Genomic DNA, 26,178 nt, shown 5'->3' with positions numbered 1-26,178 from the left:
ACTCCTTTAATTCATTTTTTAAAATAAAGATATACACAGTGTTTTTGCAAATGTAATAATGGTGAAATACATAAAAATAATAATATAAAAAATTTAAAATACTATAAGAAATCAAATATAGGAACATAAAGAATGGTTAAATAGCAAAGCAACACACAAATACCACTAGCAAAAGTATACACACACACACATATGCCCACCTAAAACGATATAGTTAGCTGTGATCTTAAGTGAGTGTTATCTTAACTATTAAATAATTCAAGCTCAACACAGATGTTGATAGCTGATTTATTTACATAGTTCTCTGACAGGGCTTCCAATGCAATCCTGAACAGGAGTTCTCCTAATTTAAAGGCCATCCGCTCCTCAGTCTCAATCACAGCTTTTAAGAAAGCGTGTGAAATCTTTTTTTACCCAGGCTTTTATATGACTGTTCCTATTGTTGCTGCTCTGTATCTTTAATGGTATATTGTGCTTGCTTTTTAATCAGATTTGTATTTTTATATTCTAGTTGATATTTTAATTCTATAATTTTTGTAGTCTTGTTTTAACTTTTGTGTGAATCACCTTGAGATTGTTTTAATGAAAGGCAGTATAGAAATTTAACAATAAAATAAATAAACAGAAATTTGTTCATTTTTTGGAGGCTGGAGTGTATTTAAACAATACTGCACTATCAATTCACTGTGCCTGAAAACAACATAGGGAAGGAAGACTACTTAGCCTCACTATAAATGGTATTTAAATGGTTGCATCACCAGAATATAAGCCTTGGAAGGAACCGGGATGAATCGTATCACATTTCAGAAGGGGGGGGGGAATCATAGCACTTTGGCAGCCTTGCTGATCAACTCCTTCCTCTGAAAATTATCTGTATTATCTTTACCTTTGGTTGATCAACTTCTCTCTGCTACTAAATAATGCATTGGGAGGGGTGAGCAGGTTGGTGTTTTTCAGTTTCTATTTAGGGAACCTGAGCCTGTACCTAAAGTTTGGAAAAGGGGCAACTATGGGGAGACATGGTAGAGGTTTATAAAATTAGTAGAAAGAGTGGACAGATAATTTTTTTTCTCTTCCTCTCACACAACTCTAGAACCATGAAACAGATTGGCAGAAAATTTAGGACCAAAAGGAAGTACTTTTCCACACAGTACATAATTAATCTATGGAGGATTTGGTGATGGCCACTAGCTTGGATAGCTTTAAAAGGGGCTTCGCCAAATTCATGGAGAACAAGTTTATCATTGGCTACTACTCTGAAGGCTATAAGGCCATCTCCAGACTCAGAGGCAAGATGACTCCAAATACCAGTTGCAGGGGAGCAACAGCAGGAGAGAAGGGCATGCCCTCATCTCTTGCCTGTGGGATTCTCAAAGGCATCTGGTGGGCCACTGTGTGAAAGAGATGCTGAATGAGATAGGCCTTAGGCCTGAGCCAGCAGGGCTGTTCTTATGTTCTTAAAGAGGGAGATCAGGCCAGACAGCAAGAGAAAAACCAACACAAGTCCGTTGAACACAACGGAGCTAATTGAATTTCTGCATTCACCATATACATGTAGGTGGTATCACCGGTTTAGTTCATCCGGGGTCCCACCCTGGTAAAATATTTTTACATAATACACCACACCTACATGGATTTTGCTGGTGATTCATGGCAGCAGTATAACCAGTGTTTTAGGATGTGTGGTGCCTTACAGCCCACCCTCCCATCAGACTAGCATACCAGGAACTCTGGCTCCAGATTATGGCCAAGTCTTGACCAATGCAAGGTGAACATCAGGCAGTGGACATATTTTCAAGACTCCAGCTGTGGCTTCCTCAACATTGACTTCATCAACATTTGAAGATTTGTTTCCAGTACTGGAAGGAGCTTTATGCCCCACCTCAACATAACACTTTCTCACCCAGAAATATTTAGGGGCGATGGCATTCATCTGTCCCCTTTGGGTTATGACGTTTTTTGGCTGATCTGAGAAGGGGATTGGTTGCAGTATAGAGTGGTTAGTGGGAGGGCCAAGCTAGGCTAGCCCCTCCCTGTGGCAGCTACAGTGCAGAATAAAAGGATAGTGTAGGGTTGGGTGACCACCGTAAGGCACGTGTTGGTGTGAGGAGAAATCCTTAGTAGTCCTAGATGCTGAGCAATGGCTGGGGACTTCCTCCATCCTATTGAGGAATCACCAACCTTAAAGGCTTTATGACGTGGCAGGGGGTGGTTCCAGGTGCAGGTTCCTTGACATTAAGGCAGCATCAGTCACAGGGTTGATGCTGTCTGGAGCCAAGGTGTATCACCCTAAGTGTTTTAAGTGGGGCTTGCACTGTGAGTAGCGAGTCTCTAGTTAACACACTTTATGGGGTGGAAAATCAATCCTCCTTCTTGACTGCAGTCCGAAAATGAATAAAGTTGTGGCCCTTTAAACTCGATTTGTTGCCTCATGTCTTCATTGGTCTGGGTGCAATGTAATCATTATGTCTATAGATGCTTGGAGCAGAACTTGTTCCTTTCACGTCTTGTGGGAAAGAAGCATAGAGGCTGAACACATAATATCTTTTTAAGATTTGTTATAGGACAAATGCTTAATTTTCTTATTTATAGAAACAGTATGGGAGTAAACAGCACTCCAGGGAGACTACAAGCATATTGTAAATCCAGTTTGGCTCTAATAAGTACCCCAAGTTTTTAAAAACCCTGATGGTGGGAGGCAGTGGGGTTTGCAATAAGCAAGATCCCAACTGCAGAATAAAAAATCAACACCTTATTTGCTATCCAACTTTTGTATGAGAAGAAGTGAAATAAAAAAGGCACTGAGGTACATGTCACCCCACTGTGTTACTGACATTACTAGTACAGAAAGGGTTTGGGGTATAATGTCATATAATGAAAAGTCTCATTATAAAATGAGCAATATAGTGAAAGCATAACATATCTGTAATTATACACATACACATGTAACAGCACACACACACCTAGTACAATCAAATCAACATATGCTATAATCAAACTGCTTCTTTACATCACTTGATCAAAGCACATATGCACATTGGTGATGGAGAGAAGTAAAGTGATACAGATGAACTGAAAGCTATGGCAAACTTCTCATTCTACAATTCTAGAATTAATCTTACAAATTTGCTGACAGAGTGAACATGGAACAATAAAAGAATGGAATGGGGGAAACAGATCTCCATTACCCGATCAGTGCTTCTCAGGTAATAACTACCACCACATGGCAAATGCTGATCAAACATTTCTCAGCCAGCCTGTTTATTTTGGGGGGAAATGTATGTGTGTGTATTGTGTGTGTGTGGCGGGGGGAGAGCTGATTTGTCCCTGACTTTGTTATGGCAAGGACTATTACTACTACTATTTATATTCCACTTTTCAATAAACGTTTCCAAAGCAGTTTACATAGAAATTTAAAAAAAAATTAATATGATGGTTCCCTGTCCCCAAAGGGCTGACAGCCTAAAAAGCAACACAAGGCAGACACTAGCAACAGCCATGGGAGGGATGGTGTGCTGGGGTTGGATAGGGCCACTTGCTTTATCCCCTTGCTAAATATAAGAGAACCATCACTTTAAAAGGTGCCTCTGCTCAGTTAGCAGGGGTACTTTATTGTAGACAATATCTTCCCCTGCCTAGCTCTTTACTTCCTTTCTTGATGACCTGCATGAAGACTGACAACATTTAGCTACAGATTACAGATGCGTATCACATTTATCTATAAGTTTTCGAACAATATCATCAAAATGCACTGCAAAGAGTGAGCAATAAGTCAGCATTAGATAAGCATTAAAATACTTACAGACAAGAAAAACTGGATTTGGTCTTTTAATAAAATCTGGAAAGTATAACCACTTGATAATATTAGAATTGAAGTTGGCATTAGGATACCTCCATGGGTAATCTATGAAGACAGAAGCAAATACAATTTGCACCCTTACAAGTTTTTCAGGGGTTACCAAAAAAACCAAAAAGATGATTACAATTGATAAAAAGCAAGGAGCCACCCTTACCTTTACAAGGAGCAGGTGGAATGCCAATACAAATGAAATACTGAAATGTAATGATGCATGACAGAAAACAGCAGTACTTTGGCCAGATTTCTGCAATGGCTTTTCTTCTGCGTCGATATAACACAACTATTAAGGATAAGGCATGAATCATAGCATAGAAATCCATTCTTTGCCCAATTGCATTTATTGCCAAGAGGAAACTGGCCTGTGACAAGAAAAGGAAGAATGTTATATCTCATTGCATAGTCCAAGGTATTACTCAGTGTCATACTTGGAAACTTCATAAGGCTGAATTTAACACTTTGCAAGCCACCATATAACAGTCCATAGGTTTCTAGTCCAACAGTTTGGCATGTTTGATTTATATCAGCAATGACTTTTGGGTATGACACAGAATAAAAATTTCTTTTCTGCAAACAGAAGAGATAGACTCACTGCCAAAGATTCAGATTCTGCACTCTAAACACTTAATATCTTGGTATATCATAACAACATTTGCTGATATTACAAAAGTTTTGAACTGAGGTGAGGAGGATAGTGGTTATCTTGATCTTCACATAAAAACAGTGTGTCAATGCAGGTTACAGTAGGTAGAGCTCATTCAGAATATTTATTTATTTATTTAAATTTATATGGTACTCATTAACTATGGTAGGGACCAATCTGCATGCATGTATAGCACTTCATCCTTGGATTTTAGCCAAGCCAAGAGAGAGAGATACCAGCCAAAAAAAGTGGCTTCCTATCTAAATTAAATTGCAGCGATAACAATAAAAGAAATTAAAAGGTTAAAACAAGGTTAGAAAACATTTAGAAGAAATAAAATTCTGTAAAGGAAGAGGAAAAATAAATCAGAAATGACAGTGAGTGCTGCTGTAGCAGTCTTGTGATAATGGTGTAATCTGTGAGTAAAGAATCACAAATCCTAGATAGAGCCACCACAGGATGCCAATCAATCCGAGAAGGACCCATCAGAGGAATCACCGCTTTAACCATGATGGCCTTGAATTTACCTCCAAACCAAACTTGTAGAAGAAGTAATTTACGAAGTATTTAAGACAGCTAATTACTCCATCATCCAAATGTAATCTAGTAACATCATGAAAAATGGTTCTGGTCTCAGGTGCAGTAAGATTGTTTCGACACCTGTAGTATTCCTGATGCCGATAGATAGTAACTTCAAAGGCCAGAATTGCCAGCATCAGAAGATTGTTCTACAAGAGAAAGAAACCACAAGCTATGAAGAATCAACAAATATTCTATTGAAAGCAAGCATTCTGCAACTTGCAATATACATACTAAAAATATTTATACCTAATGTACTGTATTGTGTGATAAGAAATAGCTATGGTACATTTTCTGTGACCACATGCTACATTAATCATAAGGAAAACCGCTTTAAAGATGCATGAAATCTTCACAAAACCTCCCTTCTACTTTTCACTCTTTTGCAAGCAAGTTCCCCAGTACTCCTGATTTCCCACCCAAATCAGGTCTGTAACCTTTTTATCCTCACAAGGCCTGCTGTGTCAAGATTTTTGATACCTATGTAAGGATCAAGAAATGTAGGAGACTCACAGTGAGAGTCCAGTTCAGTAACAGTAGCTGGAGGAACAGAATTCCCATCTCCTTCCACCTAAGAGACTGCCACTTGTTCAGACCTGACAATATTTTTGGGATTTGACAGGAAACAGCAGAGCCAAACAAACTAAAAGAGTGTGATCAGCAAAGAGCCTGAGAAAAATCTGTAGACTTCTTCAGCAGTACCTGCTTCCTGGAAGAGCTGACCAGCAATGTCAAAATCCTGTGGATGGGATTGCGTGCGTGTGTGTGTGTGTGTGTGTGTGTGTGTGTGTGTGAAGCATGTGTATGCTTGCCCATGTGCATATTTTAAGTTTCCACTGTTGCCAGACAGACTTTAAAGTGCATTTCCTTAAAACCAACAACAATTACAACAATTCTTGTTTCTCTTGCACAATCAATTCCATTATGGGGCTGACAATGAAATCGGTGTTGGATGAAATCCCCATCCACTCCAATTCAATTCCAGCTGTATTAAAAAATAGTTACATATCAATAGCTGGGAAGAGATATTGGGGCCATTCACACAACTGGGGGGTGGGGGAGGGCTGCACAAAGCTTACCTTCCCCCCAGACGATCCATGTATCACTGCTGGGAGCATGAACGATACTCCCAGACAATCCTCTGCTGCACACAGTGCTTTGGGGGATTCCCAAGGAGACTAGCGCTCTAGGCGCTCTGCGTCTCCACGGGCGAAGCCCAAAGAGACACATGATCCTGGAGTCTGGGCTAATGGTGCAATGGAACCATTAACCCAGGCTAGAAAACCAGGCTAGCATTGCTGCCCTGCCAGGATAGGGCTAGATTGAACCAGATCCTGGCAGTTCTCATGGCAGCCTAATCCAGGCTGGGCTTCTCTAGCCTGGATTAGGCTGCATGTGAGAACAGCCACACAGTTTATCCTTAAAGTGGTCTCCTTACAAACAACACACAGGATCTGCACCTGAGCAACATGGGGCATCTTTGCTGATGCCAGGCATTCTATCCTACCCATCCTGACTGGGGCTTACAAGACCAAAGAAAAGTGTGGGTGCTTGGAGGGCAAGTTGTAAGTAAGCACAATTTGAGACACTGTACATCATCATCTTTACAGGCATGTGGCATGTCTGTAAAGGCATTAGCCTTAGGTTCCAGTTTCCCAGCTTTGTGTAGCTTGAGCCAAAATTAGATAATCTTAACTCTGGTCTTAAACCGGCAGGTTTTTTGACCATACAATTGTCACAGTTTGTTAAAAGGAAATTCATCTTTACAGTGTTGGCAATCAAATCATCTCCCTAGTGCAATATTTAATGCTGATTCTAATGTTGCATTATATATTTTGAAACAGTTGTAATATATTCTGCATGATTGTGGAATCTTACAGTAATCACTATTCCCATATCGCAGTGTGCTAGTCCTTTCCAGTGCTTTCCCCATAGAGGAAAGCGCTGTGAAGGATCACACTTCACAGTACTTTTCACAGTGCACCTTCCAAGATGGCTCTGGGGATTGGCAGGGCTCTGTTTCTGGGGAAAGCACAGCACTGCATAGAGATTAGCAGAGTGTGAAACAACTCTGACATTGGATAGACTTTGCCAAAGTAGCCCTACATTGAACATCACTGTTCTGTGGAGGTTCCCATTGTGAAAACAAAGACCCCCACCACACACACACATAAGGGTTTAGGAGAAAGGAGTTAGAGAGCTGAGAAATTTATTTTCTATAAATTAGGTGAGTGGCCCAGTGTTAATGGAACCCTCTTCTCACAGGTGGCATTCTCTGTTAGTGTTCTAATGGTGGGGATGGGCAGCTGGACACTGAGGTAAGTTTAAGGCCCTGCAAGACACTGTCTGCCTGACAGTTTATGGATGAAGAAAAGATAGGGGAAGGGGGGAGAAAAGGGAGGTTTTCAGCACTGGGCAGGATAACTCAGAAGTTTCTCCCCCACTCCCAATCCTCTCTTCATCAATAAACTGTCAGGTAAACAGTCTCCGAGGACCTCAAAATTACCTCAAGTGTCCTGCTGCCCATTCCCATTGCCCGTTTTGTTAGAAAAACTAACACTAACAGAAAAACTACATTTGACTTCTGTGATATTGCAGACTTCTGCACTTTCCCTTCTGAACAGAGAGGGACAAAGCGAATATATGTATCTTTTCATTTGTACACATCCTCACAGCTAACTACTTGTGTGTATTTGCACATTTGTTTGTGTGAGTTTGTGTGAATGTGTTTGTGTGTGTGTGTGCACACATGTGCTTAACACGTGTGCACGCACATTTGGTTTGTATGCATGTTGCATAAGTGCACATATGTTTCTCTGTGTGTATGTTTGTGCTATGTGTGTGCTTGTGATGTGCATGTGCACAGTTTTCAGTTTTCTGTGTTTGTGGACTTGTGTTTCTGTGTGCATACAAGTGCATGTGCTTGGTACACATGTGGTGTGAGCATGTACTCATATTGTGTGCATTTGGATGTACATATATGTTTGTGTGTGCTCATGCTGTGTGCGTTTGCACACGAGTGTGTGTGTGTGTGTGTGTGTTTGTCACATATACATGTGGAAGTATTTGTGCATGATGTGTGTGTGTGTGTGTGTCCATGTGTGTTTCAATATGCATGTGTTTGCGTTGCATGGCTTCCACATTCTTGTGATTGTGTTGTGTTTTTCTGTTTGTGTTTGCCTGTTTCTAAACAATTTCAAATTCATTCCATATAGCTCCAACACTGCCACCAGCCCACCACTTCTCCCTCACAGTGCTCTAACTAGTAACTACCCTCTTGGCTATCCCCACCTTTCTATTCCATATCCTCCTCCATATGTCATTCTCTAAGATTTAAAATTCTTTGGCTAATTGAACAGGCATTGGACTTGCAACAGAATCCAGTAGTTGACTCCCCGTGCCAATGAGAGTACCGGCAAACATGGCAGCATTTGGGCTTCACTGTCAATTGGTTACACTCTGTATAACTCTGTATAAGGCAGCACCTGCTATTTCTTGTTTACACAGTCAAACAGGTGTTATTGACTGGTTTGTTTTATCCAGCCATCGAGTCCTTCCATCATATCATCATCATCATCTATTCGATTTCTATACTGCCCTTCCAAAAATGGCTCAGGGCGGTTTACACAGAGAAATAATAAATAAATAAGATGGATCCCTGTCCCCAAAGGGCTCACAATCTAAAAGAAACATAAGATCAACACCAGCAACAGTCACTGGAGGTACTATGCTGGGGGTGGATAGGGCCGGTTACTTTCCCTCTGCTAAATAAAGAGAATCACCACGTTAAAAGGTGCCTCTTTGCCAAGTCAGCCATAGCCTTGAATGGAGCAGGCAAACTTTAATAGCTTTTGAACAGCTGATCCAAACTTCAGAAAACCACTAAAAGACACTCTTACTAGACAAGCCTGAACAGAGTACATCAGTCATTTTCACCAAATTTGAAAGAAATATATACAATATGCTTGGATAAAGTTTGGGGTGAAAGGGATAAAAGTGTAAATTTTAAGCACATTTTAACTTGTTAAAAACCAGAGGCAATTTTCTTCAGATTGCTTTGAAATCAGGCACATTTGTATGTAGACTAATCTAGCAAATCACACATGTCCAGTTTCAAGTTATTTGCATAACAGATGTTATACAAATAAGCAATATAATTTTGAGGCTTATAATGATGGAACCATTGTTTGCTTTTGCTTTGCTGCTTACTTTAATTAAAGGATACTCCCATGCCACCTTAAGTAGCAGCGGGGGGAATGCTTGACTAACAAGCAGAAGGTTGCTGGTTCAAATCCCTGCTGGTATGTTTCTATATCGGGCAGCAGAGATATAGGAATATGCTGAAAGGCATCATCTCATACTGCACGGGATGAGGCAATGGTAAACCCTCCTGTATTCCCCCAAAGACAACCACAGGGCTCGGTGGGTGCCAGCCACACACGGGGCAAGACCTATATGAGTATTCAATTATTTGCTTTTAAATAATCATTTGCTACAAATACTTGCTTTGTATCTAAATGCATTGTGGGTTTATTTTTCCACTGTTCATGCCTTAAATCCTTTGCTCTTAAATGATTTATTTGCCCTGCTGTTTTATTTGTTCATTTATTCATTCATTTGGGAAGTGCCTGAATCATTCTGGGCAGCTGCCGGGGGTGGGGGGGGGAGTGGTGTCGGTGTGTGTGCGCGCAACGTAGCTGCATGTGGCCTCTTGGGAGGGACAGTGCCGTGACTGGTAGGGGTGTGCATGGAATCAGCTGGCCAAGTTCATTTCGAATCATTTCGGCACCTCTCTACGGTGCTGAAACAATTCGGGCAAAGTCCTACCATTCATTTTCACTTTCTTTTCTCTCTATCTCTCGTGTGTGGTCAAGGGCTTTAATAATCCACAGCTAATTCGTTTACATACAATCTGTGGCTGACACCCAAACTAAATTATTCCTGAGTTCAGTAGCCCTATTTAAATTAAGTAGCAATTTTTTTTTAGTGCAACTATGCAATCTTCTTTTGTGCTGCCTCAATAGTGTCATGATTCTAGCATACATTTAGAGTATAGAGCCTTGTCATTAATGTGTTCTGTGTGCCATAGAATTAGCCAGAAGCACCTAATAGTGTAAACAGGGATCTGTCAACTGGAGTCTCACGAACTTTTTGGTGTTCTTTGAGAGTGTAAACAAGTGTGTGGATCAAGGTGATCCATTGACATAGTATACCTGGACTTCCAAAAAGCTTTTGACAACGTTCCTCATCAAAGACTCTTTAGAAAACTTTGCTGTCATGGGATAAGGGGACAAGTACATGTGTGGATTGCTAAATGGTTGAAGAACAGGAAACAGGGTAGGTATAAACAGAGTGTTTTAACAATGGAGGGAAGTAAGAAGTAGGGTCCCCAGTGATCTGTACTCAGACTGGTGCTTTATAATTTATTCATAAATGATCTAGAAGTTGGGGTAAAAAGTGAGGTGGCCAAATTTGCAAATGATACCAAACTCTTTCGGGTAGTGAAATCCAAAACAGATTGTGAGGAGTTCCAAAAGGATCTCTCCAAACTGGGAGAGTGGGCGACAAAATGGCAAATGCAGTTCAGTGTTGGCAAGTGTAAAGCAATGCACATTGGGATGAAAAACCCACATTGAGATGTGGTGATGCTGATGGGATCTGAGCTGTCAGACTGATAAGGAGAGGGATCTTGGGGTCGTGATGGACAGCTCATTGAAAGTGTCGACTCAATGTGTGGCAGCTGTGAAAAAGGCCAATTCCATGCTAGGGATCATTAGGAAGGGAACTGAAAATGAAACTGCTAACATTATAATGCCCTTATACAAAACTATGGTGCAGCCACACCTGGAGTACTGTGTACAATACTGGTCACCACATCTAAAGAAGGACATTGTAGAACTGGAAAAAGTGCAGAAGAGGACAACAAAGATGATCAGGGGCCTAAAGCACTTTCCTTATGAGGCAATATTACAATACCTGGGGCTTTTTAGTTTAGAAAAAAGATGACTATGGGGAGACATGATAGAGGGCTATAAAATTATGCATGATGTGGAGAAAGTGGATAGAGAGAAAGTCTTTTCTCTCACACATAACATTAGAACCAAGGGTCATCCCATGAAACTGATTGCCAATAAATTTAGGACCAATGAACGGAAGTACTTCTTCACACAACGCATAATCCACTTGTGGGATTCTCTGCCACAAGATGTGGTGACAGGCAACATCCTGGATGTCTTTAAGAGGGGTTTGGATAACTTCCTGGAGGAGAGATCATTGGCTACTAGTCGGAGGGCTATAGGCCACCTCCAGCCTCAGAGGCAGGATGCCTCTGAGTACCAGTTGCTGGGGAGTAACAGCAGGAGAGCGGGCATGCCCTCAATTCCTGCCTGCAGGCTCCCAGCGGCATGTGGTGGGCCACTATGTGAAAAGGATGCTGGACTAGATGGGCCATGGGCCTGATCCAGCAGGGCTGTTCTTATTATTTCTTATTATTTATTTACTCCATGTTAATGCTACTTCTCTGCATTTACAAAGGCACCCTAAGTGGTTTACAATATTAAAAGAGGCAAATTACAGAAGATTTAAAAAGGTTGTCTCAGGCTATTGGTCTTTTCAGGAGCTGAGGACGAGAGCTCCCTGGCCTGGGCACACCCTTTCTTGCCTTCCTTCTTATGAGTCTATTAGTGTATATATACAGGATTACTTAGAAGGAACTTCCTCTTTCTTAGCCAGCCAAACCTGAGCAGACTGCTCTGCTCTTGCATAAGTTTTGATTCCAACACCTACTGCCATGGGATCTCTTGGAAGAGCGTTTGCAGTTAATTAAAGCCACAACCTTCTCACCTAGGAGAATATTATCCAGCCTTCACAATCTATAAGAGAATGCATCACCTGACATTTTGAACTCATCTTGATTCATGAACCTATCCTGAAGCTGCACCTCTGAATATGCACGTTTCTACATTATCTGGAAGAAATAAACCCAGTTAAAAATCATGTTTGAATGATGTTCTGTTCGAGTGACATTAGCTGATGTCTTAGACAGAAATATATTGTGCTAATGCAACTCTGTGTGTCCAAAAAGCACTTTGTTAGTCAAAACGTCACACCATTTTTCAGAACACATTTTTGGATAGGCATCCAGTCTGACCAAACAAATCAACTGTCTGACCAAACAAATCAACTGGCTGGAACAGGGAAAGGAAGTTCTCCCCCATCCTGACATTCACCCCCTTCATCCCCTTGGGAACTGTTTCACACCATTTCACAAATGGTATTGAAAAACTGCAGAAAAGAAATGCACATTCTGAAGGAAACACAAATATTTGCAAAGAATCCCTAGTTTGGATCAACACTGCATATTATTCTTCCATACAGTACCTGGGTTCCAAGTGTTAACATAATGTCTAACCCAGCATTTCCATGGCATACAAACATTTATCAGCAGGAGACAAGAACTGAACAGTTTCAACAGAGATCAACACACAGTAATTACCCTCAAGTACACAAGCAAAGGAGGATTAATCTTTTTCAGTCCAACCCACTCAGTTGGGTCAATCGTTCCATTGTACAGAAGTGATGAATTCAGTTCTTTTTGTTCCGATTCGCTATAATTCACATTAGGCTAAAAAGAAACAACAACATAAGTATTAATTTTAATTATTATTCGGTTGATTGCAACAATCTAAAAATTAAGTTAACTGAGCAAGTAAAGTATTATTACTAAGCAACCCAGGCACCTGCACAAGATCTCATAATCAAGAAGGGGCTTTATAAAGTCCATTGAGAGCACCTACTACTGCTACTATTTAAACAGTTGTAGTTTAAAAAGTCCCAACCAGCTGTGAAAAGCAAATGGTGCCCCAATATCAGTGCTCCCCTAGCAGGGATTGATTATATAGGAGCAGCTTTTTCCCAGAAACAGAATCCCCAGAGCCTGACATCATGTGTAAAGTAAAGGAGTCTCATGATAAATATTGACAAATTGGGAAAGATTTAAGTGGAGAACTAAAATATTATGCATGAAGACTGTTCTATGGATCCTTATCAAACTGGAGAGAAGTTTCAGGTGGATGTTGCAGGGCTGTGTCTTGGGCTTAGTACTCTTCAGCATTTCAATCTCTTGCTTTGATAAGGAGGTAGAATAAATTCTTATCAAAAACTGAGAAGGCTAACTAATACCTCAGAAGACAGGAATAAAATTCAAAATGACCTTGAGAGAATTGGAAATTGGGTTAAAATGAATATAATGAAATTTAGAGACAAATGCAAAGTCTTGTTCTTAGACCAATAACAACAATATATGTACCTACTTATAAAATGGGGGATACCTGGCTTGGAAGTAGCACATGTGGAAAGGATCTTGGGATATAAGTTAGCATCAAGCTGATTATGAGTTAGCATCACAAGCTGAATATGATTTAGAAGTGCAGCATGTAGTTGCAAAAAAAGCTACAGCCGTGTTAGGTTGAATTAATAAAAACATAGTTTCAAAGGCACAAGAATTAATAGTTCCACTTTATTATTTATTATTTTATTTATTTTATTATTTATTATTATTTAAGCACTAGCCTGGCTAGCACTAGCCAGACTTTGTTTGTTTGTTTATGTAAAGTATTTGGTAGCCCATCTTTCAAGGCTACAGATCGCACAAAGTAGCATACAATGTTGATTATATTAATTACCACTTGCCAGGAGATTTGCTTATAATCCCAGGTGTGCCAGTGCTTGCACTTGCTCTGTCCATGATGGCAGGAGATCAGGAATATGGCTGAGAGGAGGAGCTGGGTTTAGATGTGTCATTTCCCTTCCTATAGCTGTATGATTATGGGGGCAATACCAGGTGGGCGCATATAGTAACTAATTTACATATTTTGACATTAGCTGCTACTTACTATTGTGCAGTTCACAGAAAATGTTGCAGTGTTAATAGATTCAAGCTGATACAACATTTTGCAAACGATAATCACACAGGTCCAAACAGTACAGATACTGGATGCCAGCGGGCGGAATTGAGAATACGGCAAAGCAAAAGCCCAGGCAATCAAGAACACGTAGTTAAGCAGAGAAACCTGTGAGCACAAAATATACATAAATATTATTGTTAGTTTTGGGGAAGTTTTTATTATGCTATTCTCAGTCAAGTGTATTTCCTTACAGAAGTTAAAATTATTGTAAACATTAGCCATGGGCAATAGGGGTGTGCACAGAACCGGTTTGGCTGGTTCAGTTTGAATCCGGACTGGATTCAAACTGACCCAGCATGGTGTAGCCAAACCAGATCCAGTCCAGTTCAGCCACTGAACTAGGCTAAACCAGTTTGGTGGATATACTTGTAAAGCGGAATCCAGCTCAATAAAGGAGGGGGACTGCGCTGGGAGGGAGGGTGGCAGTGCCAGCAGCCACACTGGCCAGGGGTAAGCAGTGTTTTCCCCTCTTGCTGCCCCTGCCCAGCCACCTCTTATCATCCCAAACTGGTTCACCCAAACAAAGACTGGTTCAGTTTGGTCAATGATCGAACTGGTCCCAGAGTGGGTTGAACCGTTCATGCACACCCTTAATGGGAAAACTTCCTTGGCCCCGTTCAGCTGTCAGCTATTTTCATCCCAAATCCAAAAATAGCTTGGTTTATTCTGAGTCCAATTCAGACCCCATTTACTTCATGAAGAATGTAACAGGCTACAAACACTTCCTACAGCCACTAAAAGCCCCTGTAGCCTGTCCATTTCCATCCCTTCCACTTACCTTACTTGGCTTGCCAGCAACAGGCGTGGCACCAGCAGCAGCAAAGAGATCTTCCTGGGAACCTATCAGCCTCCATCCCTGATGCCTGCTGAAACACTGTTACAGCAGTGTCCTGGGTGCCTGAGTCCTTTGTGTGACCCTATTTGCATTCCAGGAAAACACTATCTGTCTTTGTTGTGATACTTTGATACTTTGTTGTGATACCACCAGCAAACCTGGTGGAACGGGCAGGATGGAGGGACAGAGTTTATTTCCAGCTTGGACTACATTAAGATTTCATTTTCTTTTTGCATCATCATAATTATGATTGTAATGTGCTTATGTTACCTTGCAGAATAGCATACACTGACTTTTCCTCCACAAATAAAGAACCGTACCATAGTATCTTACAGCCGAAATGTTTAAAATGGGGAGGGGAAAGAAGCAAGAGCAACAAGGAATGAATAATTGATTTCAGTTAGTGATTAGTTCTAAGGAGTTAAATCACAGGTTTTCTGAAAAATGTATGTTATGAGCAGAGATTTGAAGAAGAGGTGTAATATACATAGGTGTTCCAGGAAGGAGTTCCAGGCACAAGGGACAATGAACTAAGTGGAGCTGTTAAAGAGATTAGAAAGTTTTTGAGCGTGATAAGAGTTTTATAGTGATAAAAGTGAAGAAGGGAACACCACAATTAAGGATATAATGGCACAAAGATAAGGTGCGCCAAGGGTGTTGAAAGCCTAAACAATCTATGCTAAATGTGAAACAATAATGTGGGCTGGAATAAAGTGAGTTAATTTCAGAAGTGGAACTTGGGACAAAAGATGGAAGTGCTAAGGTGTAGCAAAATAAGGCTAGAGAGCAGAAGGTTGCAGAAATCAAGATGCTGAGAGCATAAGTTTTAAGGAGGAGAGGGAGAAAGGAATGGATTTTTTTCAACAATGTTATGAAACAAAAAAGCTTTTTTTTTTTTTTTGCTTACTTGCTTGCTTGCTTGGTTTAGTATATGGGAAGTCACTGGTAGAATTGCAACAAGCTTTGTGTGCATGCAACATCAACATCTACACTTCAGACCTTGCATTGCAAAATTCTTATTTGTGCTTTCATAACAAGAAATTATTTTGGAAACTCAAATAATATATCTGCAAAATTCAAAATCCAAAGTATCACACATTTCAACTGTGCAGTAAAGATTTAATTTTATGTGTAATGAAGTTTCAATTTCAGATTTTCTAAGGTCACCCCTCCACATGGCCAACTTTATTCAAAAGAATGGAAGGGACATTTTAAAGCCAAAATGGACTGTGTTCTTAGAAGAATATATTAATGCTTTTAGATTACCTATCCTAAATTTAAAAAAACTTCACATTTATTGTAAAATTGACAGCAGACTGTGCTAGCAATTATTTACTTGCCTCTTTTACTGTAACCCAGATAATATAGGATGAAACAATTTTGATAACATGCAGCTCCAAAAGCCACCACACAAAAACTTGCAGCTTATGAAAGCATTCCAGGAATTTCAAGAAAAGCACTGTGAGGCGGTCAATTACCAAATGCCACTTATTCCTTAAATCTGCAAAGACAAGTCAAACACAGATGGTTAAACATTTCTCCTGAATTTATGAACAGGGCTACTTCTTAAGCTGGAAAAAGGAAGGGTGGTAATGGATTTTTAAATATTTATGTTCTTCCTCAAAATAAATCGGAGTTATATCAGCTCAGCAGTTTGTTATTAGTTAAGGCCAAATGTAATCAAAATCCAAACAATATATTTTTTAAAGTATAATTTCTCCTATTTAATATGTTTATTCCTTCATAGTTGTATTACAGAATGTATGGATTACATCCAGCAAAGGAACATTAAAAGTAATAACTAGCTCTTCCATTGCTGCCAACAGACTTCTTTTGCCATCAATATCAAATCAAATGCATCAAACATACCATGCTTATTTACAATTTAGCAGTCACGGGATAAAGGATCAGATTCAATTGTGGATTGCTAACATGTTGAAGGACAGGAAACAGAGGTAGGGATAAATGGAGAGTTTTCACAATGGAGGCAAGAAGTGGCATTCCCCAGGGATCTGCACTGGAACCAGTGCTATTTAACTTATTCATAAATGATCTAGAAGTTGGGGTAACATGAAGTGGCCAAATTTGCAGGTAACACTAAACTAAGATAGTGAAGTCCATAGCAGATTGTAAGGAGCTCCAGAAGGATCTCTCCAAAAGGGCGAGTGAGCAACAAAGTTGAAAATTCAGTTCAATGTAAGCAAGTATAAAGTGATGAATATTGGGGCAAACCCCCCCCCCACTTCACATATATGCTGATTGGGGTCTGAACTATCGGTGACTGACCAGGAGAGAGATCTTATGGTCAGGTGGACAGTTCGTTGAAAGTGTCGACTCAGTGAGCGGCAGTGGAGAACAAGGCAAATTCCATGATTGGGATCTTTAGGAAGGGATTGGAAATAAAACTGCTAATATTATAATGTCCTTTTACAAATCTATGGTGCGGCCACATATGGAGTGCTGCATACATTTCTTGTCACTGTATTTTAAGAAGGACATAGTAGAACTGGAAAAGGTGCAGAAAAAGGCATACAAGAAGATCAGTGGCCTGGAACACCTTCCTTATGAGGCAAGGCTTCAGCATCTGGGGATTTTTCATCTGAAAAAAGAGGTGACTATGGGGAGAAATGATACTGGTTCATGAAATGATGCATGGAGTAGAGAGAGTGGATAGAGAGAGAAAATTTCCCCTCTCTACAACACTAGAAACAGAGGTCATGCCATGAAATTGATTGCCACAAAACTCAGGACCAACAAAAGAAAGTACTTTTTCACACAATATGTAGTAGTAGTAGTAGTAGTAATTAATCTTAGGAGTCCTCTGCCATAAGCTTGGATGGCTTTAAAAGCGGCTTAGACAAATTCATGGAGGACAGGTCTGCTACGAGACCTGGTTTCTACTAGGCTATAGGCCACCTAGATTAATTGCTACTAGATTGATGGCTATAGTCCACCTCCAGGCCCAGAGGCAAGATGCCTTTATTTTATTTTTATTATTTTAATTTATTTATTTAATTTCTATACCACCTGACTCCAAATGCTCCAGGTGGTTTACAAAAAGACAAACAAAACCAGCTATTAAAACAAGAATTAAAAATTTAACACATTCAAAAATTACAGTAATTAACAATCTAAACAGCAATCTAAAATTAACTGATATACAGGTGATGCAATACGCATGACGAGTCTGCAACTATGTTCCTCTTCAGACCTTCTTTATTTTATAAAGATAAAAGCATAAGAAATACTTAAAACAAATGTTTCGACATAAACACATCAGCCTCAGTGTTTGATATTCCACTGTTTAAACTGCATTCTCCCCAATCAAATCAAGAGACAGATACACACAGCTATGTCTGCCTTTCACTAAAGGAAAGAATCGAGAAGGAGGGGAGGAGAGCAAGAACAAATTCCTTTATATACCCTTTAATGACCTATGCATTTCAAAGTTTCTTTCAGTTGTTCCTTGACATTAACCTCAGTTTGTCTAAATATAATGTTTCTCTGATTTTTCTTTTGAGTGTGCAAACTACAGAATATGTGGTGTATCCATCATGTTTATTTTTCATATGTGTTGACCATGGTCTTTCCCTATTTATGTATTTTGAGTCTGCTAAATGTTCTTTAAATCTGGTGATTAAATGTCTTCCAGCAATTAAAAAATTTAAAACATTCAGAAATTACAACAATTTAGATTTTTACAATTTAGATTTTTTAAAAATCTAAACATCAATTAAAACATTTAAACATTCAAAAATTACTAAAAGCCTGGCTTTAAAAAAAAGTGTCTTAAGGGCTCTTTTGAAGGCTGGTAAAGACGTTAAACTACACATTTCTATAGGGAGCGCATTCCACAGCCTAAGAGCGACTACAGAGCAGGCCTGCTCCTGAGTCAAAAACAGATGAGCAAGAAAGGAGACTTAACAGATTGCGCAAAGCATCACGCAATAACCTAAATTTCACATGCTAGCAAAATAATGCTCAGGATCATCAAATGCAGATTAGAACCCTATATGGAAAAGGAAATGCCGGATTTTCTATCTGGTTTCAGAAAAGGCCCAGGAACAAGAGACATCATTGCTGATACACGCTGGATAACTGAGAAAGCCAAAGAATACCAAACAGAAGTCAATATATGCTTCATTGACTACAGAAAAGCCCTTGATTGTGTCGACCACATCAAGTTGTGGAGTGTCCTTAGGAAAATGGGCATCCCAGAACATCTCATTATTCTCATGAGAAACCTATACACAGGACAGGAAGCCACAGTCCAGACGGAGCATGGTGAAACAGACTGGTTCCAGATTGGCAAAGGAGTAAGACAGGGCTGAATACTTTCTTCATATTTATTCAATTTATATGCTGATCATATACTGAGAGAAGCTGGATTGGAAGAAGATGAGTGTGGTATTAAAGTTGGAGGAAGAAACATCAATAACCTGCACTACACTGATGACACCACTCTGATAGTGTGGTGAAAACCTTGCTCCACACATCCCCCCAGATAATGGGGGAGGAGTCATCTACAGCTCTTTGTGACCGGTTTGCCTGTCGCTTTGCAGATAAAGTCGCTTGCATCCGTGCTGACCTGGACTCCAGAGTTTTGGCAGTTCCGGCAGATGTGCCTTTGGTACCATCTGGTCCTGTTATGTTGGATTCTTTTCGGTTGGTGCGGCCTGAGGATGTGGACAAAATCCTGGGCAGTGTGTGGGCGACTTCATGCGCTCTTGACCCTTGCCCTTCATGGCTAATAAAAGCTGCCAGGGAGGGGACGGGCAGATGGCAGGAGGTGATCGTTAATGCTTCATTAAGGGAGGGCAGAATGCCATCGTGCCTCAAGGAGGCGGTGGTAAGACCTCTATTAAAAAAGCCCTCCCTTGATCCCTCCAACCTGGACAACTGTAGACCTGTGTCTAACCTTCCCTTTTTGGGCAAGGTGATGGAGCGTGTGGTGGCATCCCAGCTGCAGAGGGTCTTGGATGATACGGATTATCTGGACCCTTTTCAATCTGGCTTCCGCCCCGGGTATGGGACTGAGACTGCCTTGGTCGCTCTAATGGATGACCTATGCTGGGAACTAGACAGGGGGAGTGCGTCCCTATTGGTTCTGCTGGACCTCTCGGCGGCGTTCGATACCATCGACCATGGTATCCTTCTGGGCCGCCTCTCGAGTATGGGAATCGGAGGCACTGCATTGCAGTGGTTCTGGTCCTTTCTTGAGGGGAGGGTCCAGAAGGTGGTGCTGGGGGACTACTGCTCGGCCCCGTAGCCGTTGGCCTGTGGGGTCCCGCAGGGTTCAGTCTTGTCCCCCATGCTGTTTAACATCTACATGAAGCCGCTGGGAGAGGTCATCCGGGGATTTGGACTGAGTTGTCAGCAATTTGCGGATGACACTCAGCTCTATCTCTCCTTGTCATCTGATCCTAGGGAGGCGGTGGATGTCCTGAATCAGGGGCTGGAGGCCGTGATGGGTTGGATGTGGGCTAACAAACTGAAATTGAATCCGGATAAGACGGAGGTACTGTTGGTCAGTAGGAGAGCCAATCGGGATGAGGAGATTTTATCGGTTCTGGATTGGGTTGCACTCCCCTTGAAGGAGCAAGTACACAGCTTGGGGGTACTACTGGACCCGGCTCTGCTTTTGGAAGCTCAGGTGGAGGCAGTGGCCAGGGGTGCCTTTGCACGGCTTCGAATGGTGCGCCAGCTGCGTCCCTTTCTCGAGAAGGCAGATCTGGCCACGGTTACCCACGCCTTAGTCACGTCGCGGCTGGATTACTGTAACACACTCTACGTGGGGCTGCCCTTGAAGAATATCCGGAAACTGCAGCTAGTGCAAAACGCGGCAGCAAGGGTTTTATCCGGAGCTGCCCGTTGGGAACATATCAGCCCCATTTTGAAAGAGCTGCACTGGCTACCGGTTTGTTTCCGGGTCCAATTCAAGGTGCTGGTTTTGACCTTTAAAGCCCTAAACGGTTTGGGCCCGGGGTATTTGAGGGACCGCCTGCTCCCAAGGGTTGCTGCCCGCTTGACGAGGACATCTGAGGGGGCCCTGCTCCGGATGCCGACAATGAGAGAGGCCCAGCTGTCGTGCACTCGGGACAGGGCCTTCTCTGTTGCTGCCCCCAGACTCTGGAATGCTCTCCCAGTGGCCATTCGTTCCTCGGACTCCATCACGGCTTTTAGAAAGCTTGTAAAGACTTGGCTTTTTACCCAGGCTTTTACATAATCGTTTTTACTGCTGCTTCTGGGTGTTTTTACCTGTTGTATTGTTTTATGCCTGTTTTTATATGTTTTTATACCTTTAGCATGATGTTTTAATTGTGTTTTTATTGTATGTTTTTAACTTTTGTAAACCGCCTTGGGGCTATCTTTTAACGAAAGGCGGTATAAAAATGCAAAATAAATAAATAAATAAATAAATAAATAGCTGAGAATGCGGATGATCTGCAAGCTCTAGTAATGAAAGTCAAGGAGCACAGTGAAAAAATTGGATGATGACTAAATGTAAATAAGACTAAACTAATGACAACGGATACAGCAACCAGCCTCAGAACTGACAATGAAGACATTGGTGGTTAGCTTCTGCCTTTTAGGATTGACCTTCAACAGTAAAGGATCCAGCAGTCAAGAAATACACCACAGACTAGTACTTGGTAGGGTTGCAATGAAGGCCTTGGAAAGGATATTTAGATGCTGTGACATGTCTACAGCTACAAAGATTAGAATCGTTCAACCCATGGTTTTCCCCATGACAATCTATGGATGCGAAAGCTGGACTTTGAAGAAGCAAAATAGAAAAGGCATTGACGCTCTTGAACTTTGGTGCTGGAGAAGATTTTTGAGGATACCATGAACAGCCAGGAAAACAAATGGATCATAGAACAAATCAATCCAGAATTTTCACTCGAGGCACAAATGACCAGGCTCAAACTATCATACTCCGGACACATTATGCGAAGATTCAGCTCCCTTGAGAAGTCTATAATGCTGAGAAAGGTTGAAAGAAAGAAGAAGAGGATGACCAGTGGCAAGGTGGATGGACTTGATTAAGACAGCAATGAATGCACCACTGAGAGACCTTAAAGGCCTAGTTGAAGACAGATCATCCTGGAGAGACTCTATGTGGTCGATAAGAGTCGACACCGACTTGATGGCACTTAATCAATCAATCAATATGGAGATGGTTGATGATGGTTGATGACCCCTCTTGATGATCTTAATGTGCAGTGGGAATAATGCAGAAGGCGGCGCTTTCCCAGGTAGCCTGGTCCTATGCAGTTTAGAGCTTTAAAGGTATTCACCAGAACTTTGCATTTTGCCTGGAAACCTACTGGCAGCCAAAGCAATTGTTTTAAAACAGGCATAATATCGTCTCTATGAGACACTCCAGAGCCAAGTCTAGCCGCTGCATTTTGAACCAACTGAAGCTTCCAAAGTATATACAAAGGCAGCCCCATGTAGAGCGCATTGCAGTAGTCAAGCATCTAGAGGTTACCAGGGAATGCACTACAGTTCTGAGATCATTATCTTCAAGGAACAGACAAAGCTGTCATATCAACCAAAGGTGACAGAAAGCACTTCTGGACATCTAGAACTCCCAGGAGATCCCTTTCAATAAAGATCAGACACAGAATGTAGGAGTGGAGGGAAGGTTTTATCATCATGGCAACAGAGTCCAAGTGCAGTGGACAGCATTAATTTACTTTCAAGGGAGAAAGTAATCCTCCCTTTGGAGGATTACTTTAGTATCCCAAAGTGTGTTTGGGATACTAAACTTGGGAAGGACAGTAGCTCAGTGGTAAAAACACATGCTCAGCATAAACAAGGTCCCAGATTCAGTGCAACTCCTGGCATCCAGGTAGATGCCAGAGAAAGACTCCTCCCTGAAACCCTGGAGAGCCTCTGTCAGTCAGTATAGACACTACTGAAGCTAAATGGACCAGTGGTCAGACTCAGAATAAGGCAGCTCAGTATAAGACAGCTGTGCCTGATACCTTTTGTCTATCTCCTTAGCTGCTTTGGGATTCTGTTACTTGGTCACTGGTCTGCTCTGCATGACACAAGGTCCAGGGATTACTTTCAGCCCCTACCCTGTCTATCTGCAGCCCCCTGGAAGAAGTTTTTGCAGTATTTTCCTACAGCCTTGTAAGAACACCTAAGACCATGTTCTCTTTGATGAAGAGTTGTCAAATAAAGTAACATTTTCTTACCACTTCATGGGGTTTACCTCCTTTTTGTTGTTTGGAAGTGGTGTTGCTCTCTTTTCTTGTAAGAAAGATCCCCCCTCCCACACTTTAAGACATGATCATGGCTGAATCATTTCAGGCTATACACGTACCACATTTCAGGACCCTTATACATGTTGTAATTGTGCCTATTTATATATTGGATCTGTTGTGTGTTGTGCTTGGTTTATATTGCGGATCCCATATGCTCTGCTGTTGGCCTTCTTCTCCTCTGGTCTCCCTAAAGCGCTGCACTGTTTTATTTCACAATTGATCCCAGTCAAGAACTGCCTCCTTTGTAACAATTTACCATCATGGGGATGCCTTCTGCAAGCTGCCTCCATGATTAAAGACATATACCTAGGCTGGATAAAAACTTAAAAACTTAACTACTGCTGAACTATTGGATTAATACAGATCACAATGTGCGGCCATGTAAATGTAACTACTTGGTAAGTTGCTTGTCAGTATAGTCCAACCTAGTGGTGAATAAAGTTTTACCACACCTCTGCACCTGATCAGAAGTCCAGGGAAACAGTAGAATAGAATAATTCTTGTCACCACCTGGAGTACAAGATCAGCTTACTAACTAAGTGGTTAAATGCATTCTGTGGAAAGCAAGCACTTAGTACACACCCACTCCAGTCCACCCAGAAACACTAATGCTGCAAATCTAGCATTAGGGCTTCTGACACTGATGGTGATATTTATGTCATGGAAAGTTTGTTGAATATAGCATCATAAGCTAAGTGTGTATAATATATACATATACCTAGAATTTAATAGCTGCATGATACATGACTGGATTACACACTAATACAATAATTCTTATGCTATTTTGGATACATTTGGCCATCAAAAGAGTTTTATTTTTATCATTACATTTTTATACCACCTTTCATTAAAATAATCTCAAAATGGTTAATCTCCATGTCAGAAAATAATAATAATGATAATCTGAGAATTGTCCCTAACAGTACCTGCAGTTAGTCTTTGACATAGTTATATGAATTCATCCTTCTTGGGATCCTCTCAAGATCTAGTGCCATGCTGAATAACTAAGAAATAATCATTTGCTCACTATACAGACACCTGTATACTGGTAAAAACTGTACCAACTATATTAGTAAATATTGCAAAGTAAGTTTGGCAGGATTATGCAATACCATTTTTAGAGATCTGCACTTATCTCAGATGAATACTTTTCAATCAATACTAAAACAAAACAGACCAATTTAAGATTATTTCTATGAACTACCTGATATATCTTCCGTTTCTGATTCATCCTCATCTTCTTCCTCTCCTTCCTCCTCCTCTTTTTCATCCCCCACTTCCTCATTTTCTTTCTCTTCCATTTCCATTCCATCTTCCTCCTGTTTGGGCAACATTTGGTCCTGTTCGGGCAACATTCGGTCCTGTTCGGGCAACATTTGGTCCTGTTCGGGCAACATTCGGTCCTGTTCGGGCAACATTTGGTCCTGTTCGAGCAACATTTTGTCCTCCACCTTTTCAAGGCTTGCATTTAATGTCAACATTGTTATGTCAGGCAGGCTTTCATCTTGGTGCACCAGTCTATTAGTAGATAAAATAGGTATGTCAATAAGCTATGCAGTTGTAATACCACTGTCTTCTAATTTTATACAGTAGTAAACAAACAAGGAGTGCATGAACAAATGGGGTCTAATATACTGTTTAGAAAATGAAAAACACCACACTGGATCACGCCATAATAGCAATTATTTGTCATTTTGATACCAGTTATTGTTAGTAATAGTGATATTGCCACCTAAACTTGACATTTCCCCCACAGAGGAAAAAATGGTCAGAGTTTAAGATGTAGAAGCATGAAATGACATGTTGTAACAGCAAGCATTTCATGACTTCACATGGGGACTTACTCATTTTGGCGGATTGGTAATTTTTTCTTGATGCTGCTCAAAGTAATTGAAACAGAAAAAGGGAAATGAGAATAGAGGGGTTAAAAAAGAAGTTCAGAGATAAGACATGATGCTATAACAACTCACTAGCATTTTCTTCAGCCTTCAGATGTCAGGAGCATGCCATCCTGGCACAAACTGTGCTTCTATTAGATGGAAAGTGCATACTGAAGTTCCAAAGGAACTTTTAATTATTCATTCTATTATTATGTAAGTAAATTATCTCTCAAATGATTTACACATTTTATATGTGGAATATATTTTCTTTTTAAAAAATAGAACTTGGCAGGCAACATCCAGCCAACATCCATCCAAACACCATGTCAAAAGATAGTCATGACCAAGTCCAGTGGAATTAACAGGACTTGCATTAGTAATGACTAATATCTCATTGATTTCAATGGTGTTTACTCATTACTAACTAATCTGGGTGTTGACCAGTGTGTTAGATTCGTAAACATATATTTCCAATTATGAACTGATAAACATAGGCAACTCTCCCAACAGTGGTTTGTTTTTTTTTTTTTTTTAAAGAAACCCATGGCAAAGTTCAAGATAATGGTCCATTTAGACATCACATGGAGCCAGGATTTAATCCTATTTTCGCACAATGTCCCCTAGACTCAGGGATGCAAATGGAGGAAGGATTCAACCTAGAGCAAACCAAAATCTATGATTACATGCAAACTGAACAATCCGTGCCATTTCATAATAAACCAGGATATTAAGCCGATATACATTTCCAACTTCAGATTCTGTTTTGTTTGCAAACTCTGGCTAGAATAAACCAGGAGTTGGATATCATGAGAGATTATGGCTAGTTTTAAGCCAGTACAGGAAGTAAAATAATTCCTCTCCATACATGGAAAGGGTCAGGGAAGAGTGCATAAGCCCAAGGCTAGAGGTACTCAAGCCAGGATTGAATCCTGGCTTTCTGCAATGTCTGAATTGGGCCACTGAGTTAAAAACAGGATGCAAGCTGTTTATTTTGAAGCAAAACATGTGATATCATCAAACTATCTAGAGATGTATTCCAGCAAATAAATTGCATCTAATGCAACTTAGGAAAACACTTTATTTTCAATTAGTCCAACAAGATTAGTAAGGAGCAGGGGCAGATTAAGCCTTTTGTCGCCT

The 26,178-nt window shown here is 40.7% G+C and overlaps 1 protein-coding gene across 15 annotated transcripts in view; it reads right to left on the bottom strand.

Moving 5' to 3' along the window:
• PIEZO2 (piezo type mechanosensitive ion channel component 2) overlaps nucleotides 1-26,178 on the bottom strand; it is a 469,614-nt gene that overhangs the window by 150,021 nt on the left and 293,415 nt on the right. For 10 of the 15 annotated variants that reach the window (XM_053247271.1, XM_053247279.1, XM_053247278.1 and 7 more), the window contains 8 exons: nucleotides 25,003-25,035; nucleotides 24,363-24,676; nucleotides 16,220-16,380; nucleotides 13,973-14,149; nucleotides 12,574-12,702; nucleotides 5,027-5,227; nucleotides 4,014-4,218; nucleotides 3,803-3,904 (listed from right to left, as the gene is read on the bottom strand). In XM_053247271.1, the coding sequence (XP_053103246.1) occupies nucleotides 3,803-3,904; nucleotides 4,014-4,218; nucleotides 5,027-5,227; nucleotides 12,574-12,702; nucleotides 13,973-14,149; nucleotides 16,220-16,380; nucleotides 24,363-24,676; nucleotides 25,003-25,035 (1,322 nt within the window). The remainder of the gene's footprint in view (nucleotides 1-3,802; nucleotides 3,905-4,013; nucleotides 4,219-5,026; nucleotides 5,228-12,573; nucleotides 12,703-13,972; nucleotides 14,150-16,219; nucleotides 16,381-24,362; nucleotides 24,677-25,002; nucleotides 25,036-26,178) is intronic. The other 5 variants (XM_053247273.1, XM_053247275.1, XM_053247286.1 and 2 more) reach the window with 1 other exon arrangement.

Source organism: Hemicordylus capensis, chromosome 4 (assembly GCF_027244095.1).
Source record: "Hemicordylus capensis ecotype Gifberg chromosome 4, rHemCap1.1.pri, whole genome shotgun sequence".
NCBI classification, from domain to species: Eukaryota; Metazoa; Chordata; class Lepidosauria; order Squamata; family Cordylidae; genus Hemicordylus; species Hemicordylus capensis.
Note: the sequence above shows the minus strand (reverse complement) of the source record. Positions and strands in the feature narration are given on the sequence as shown.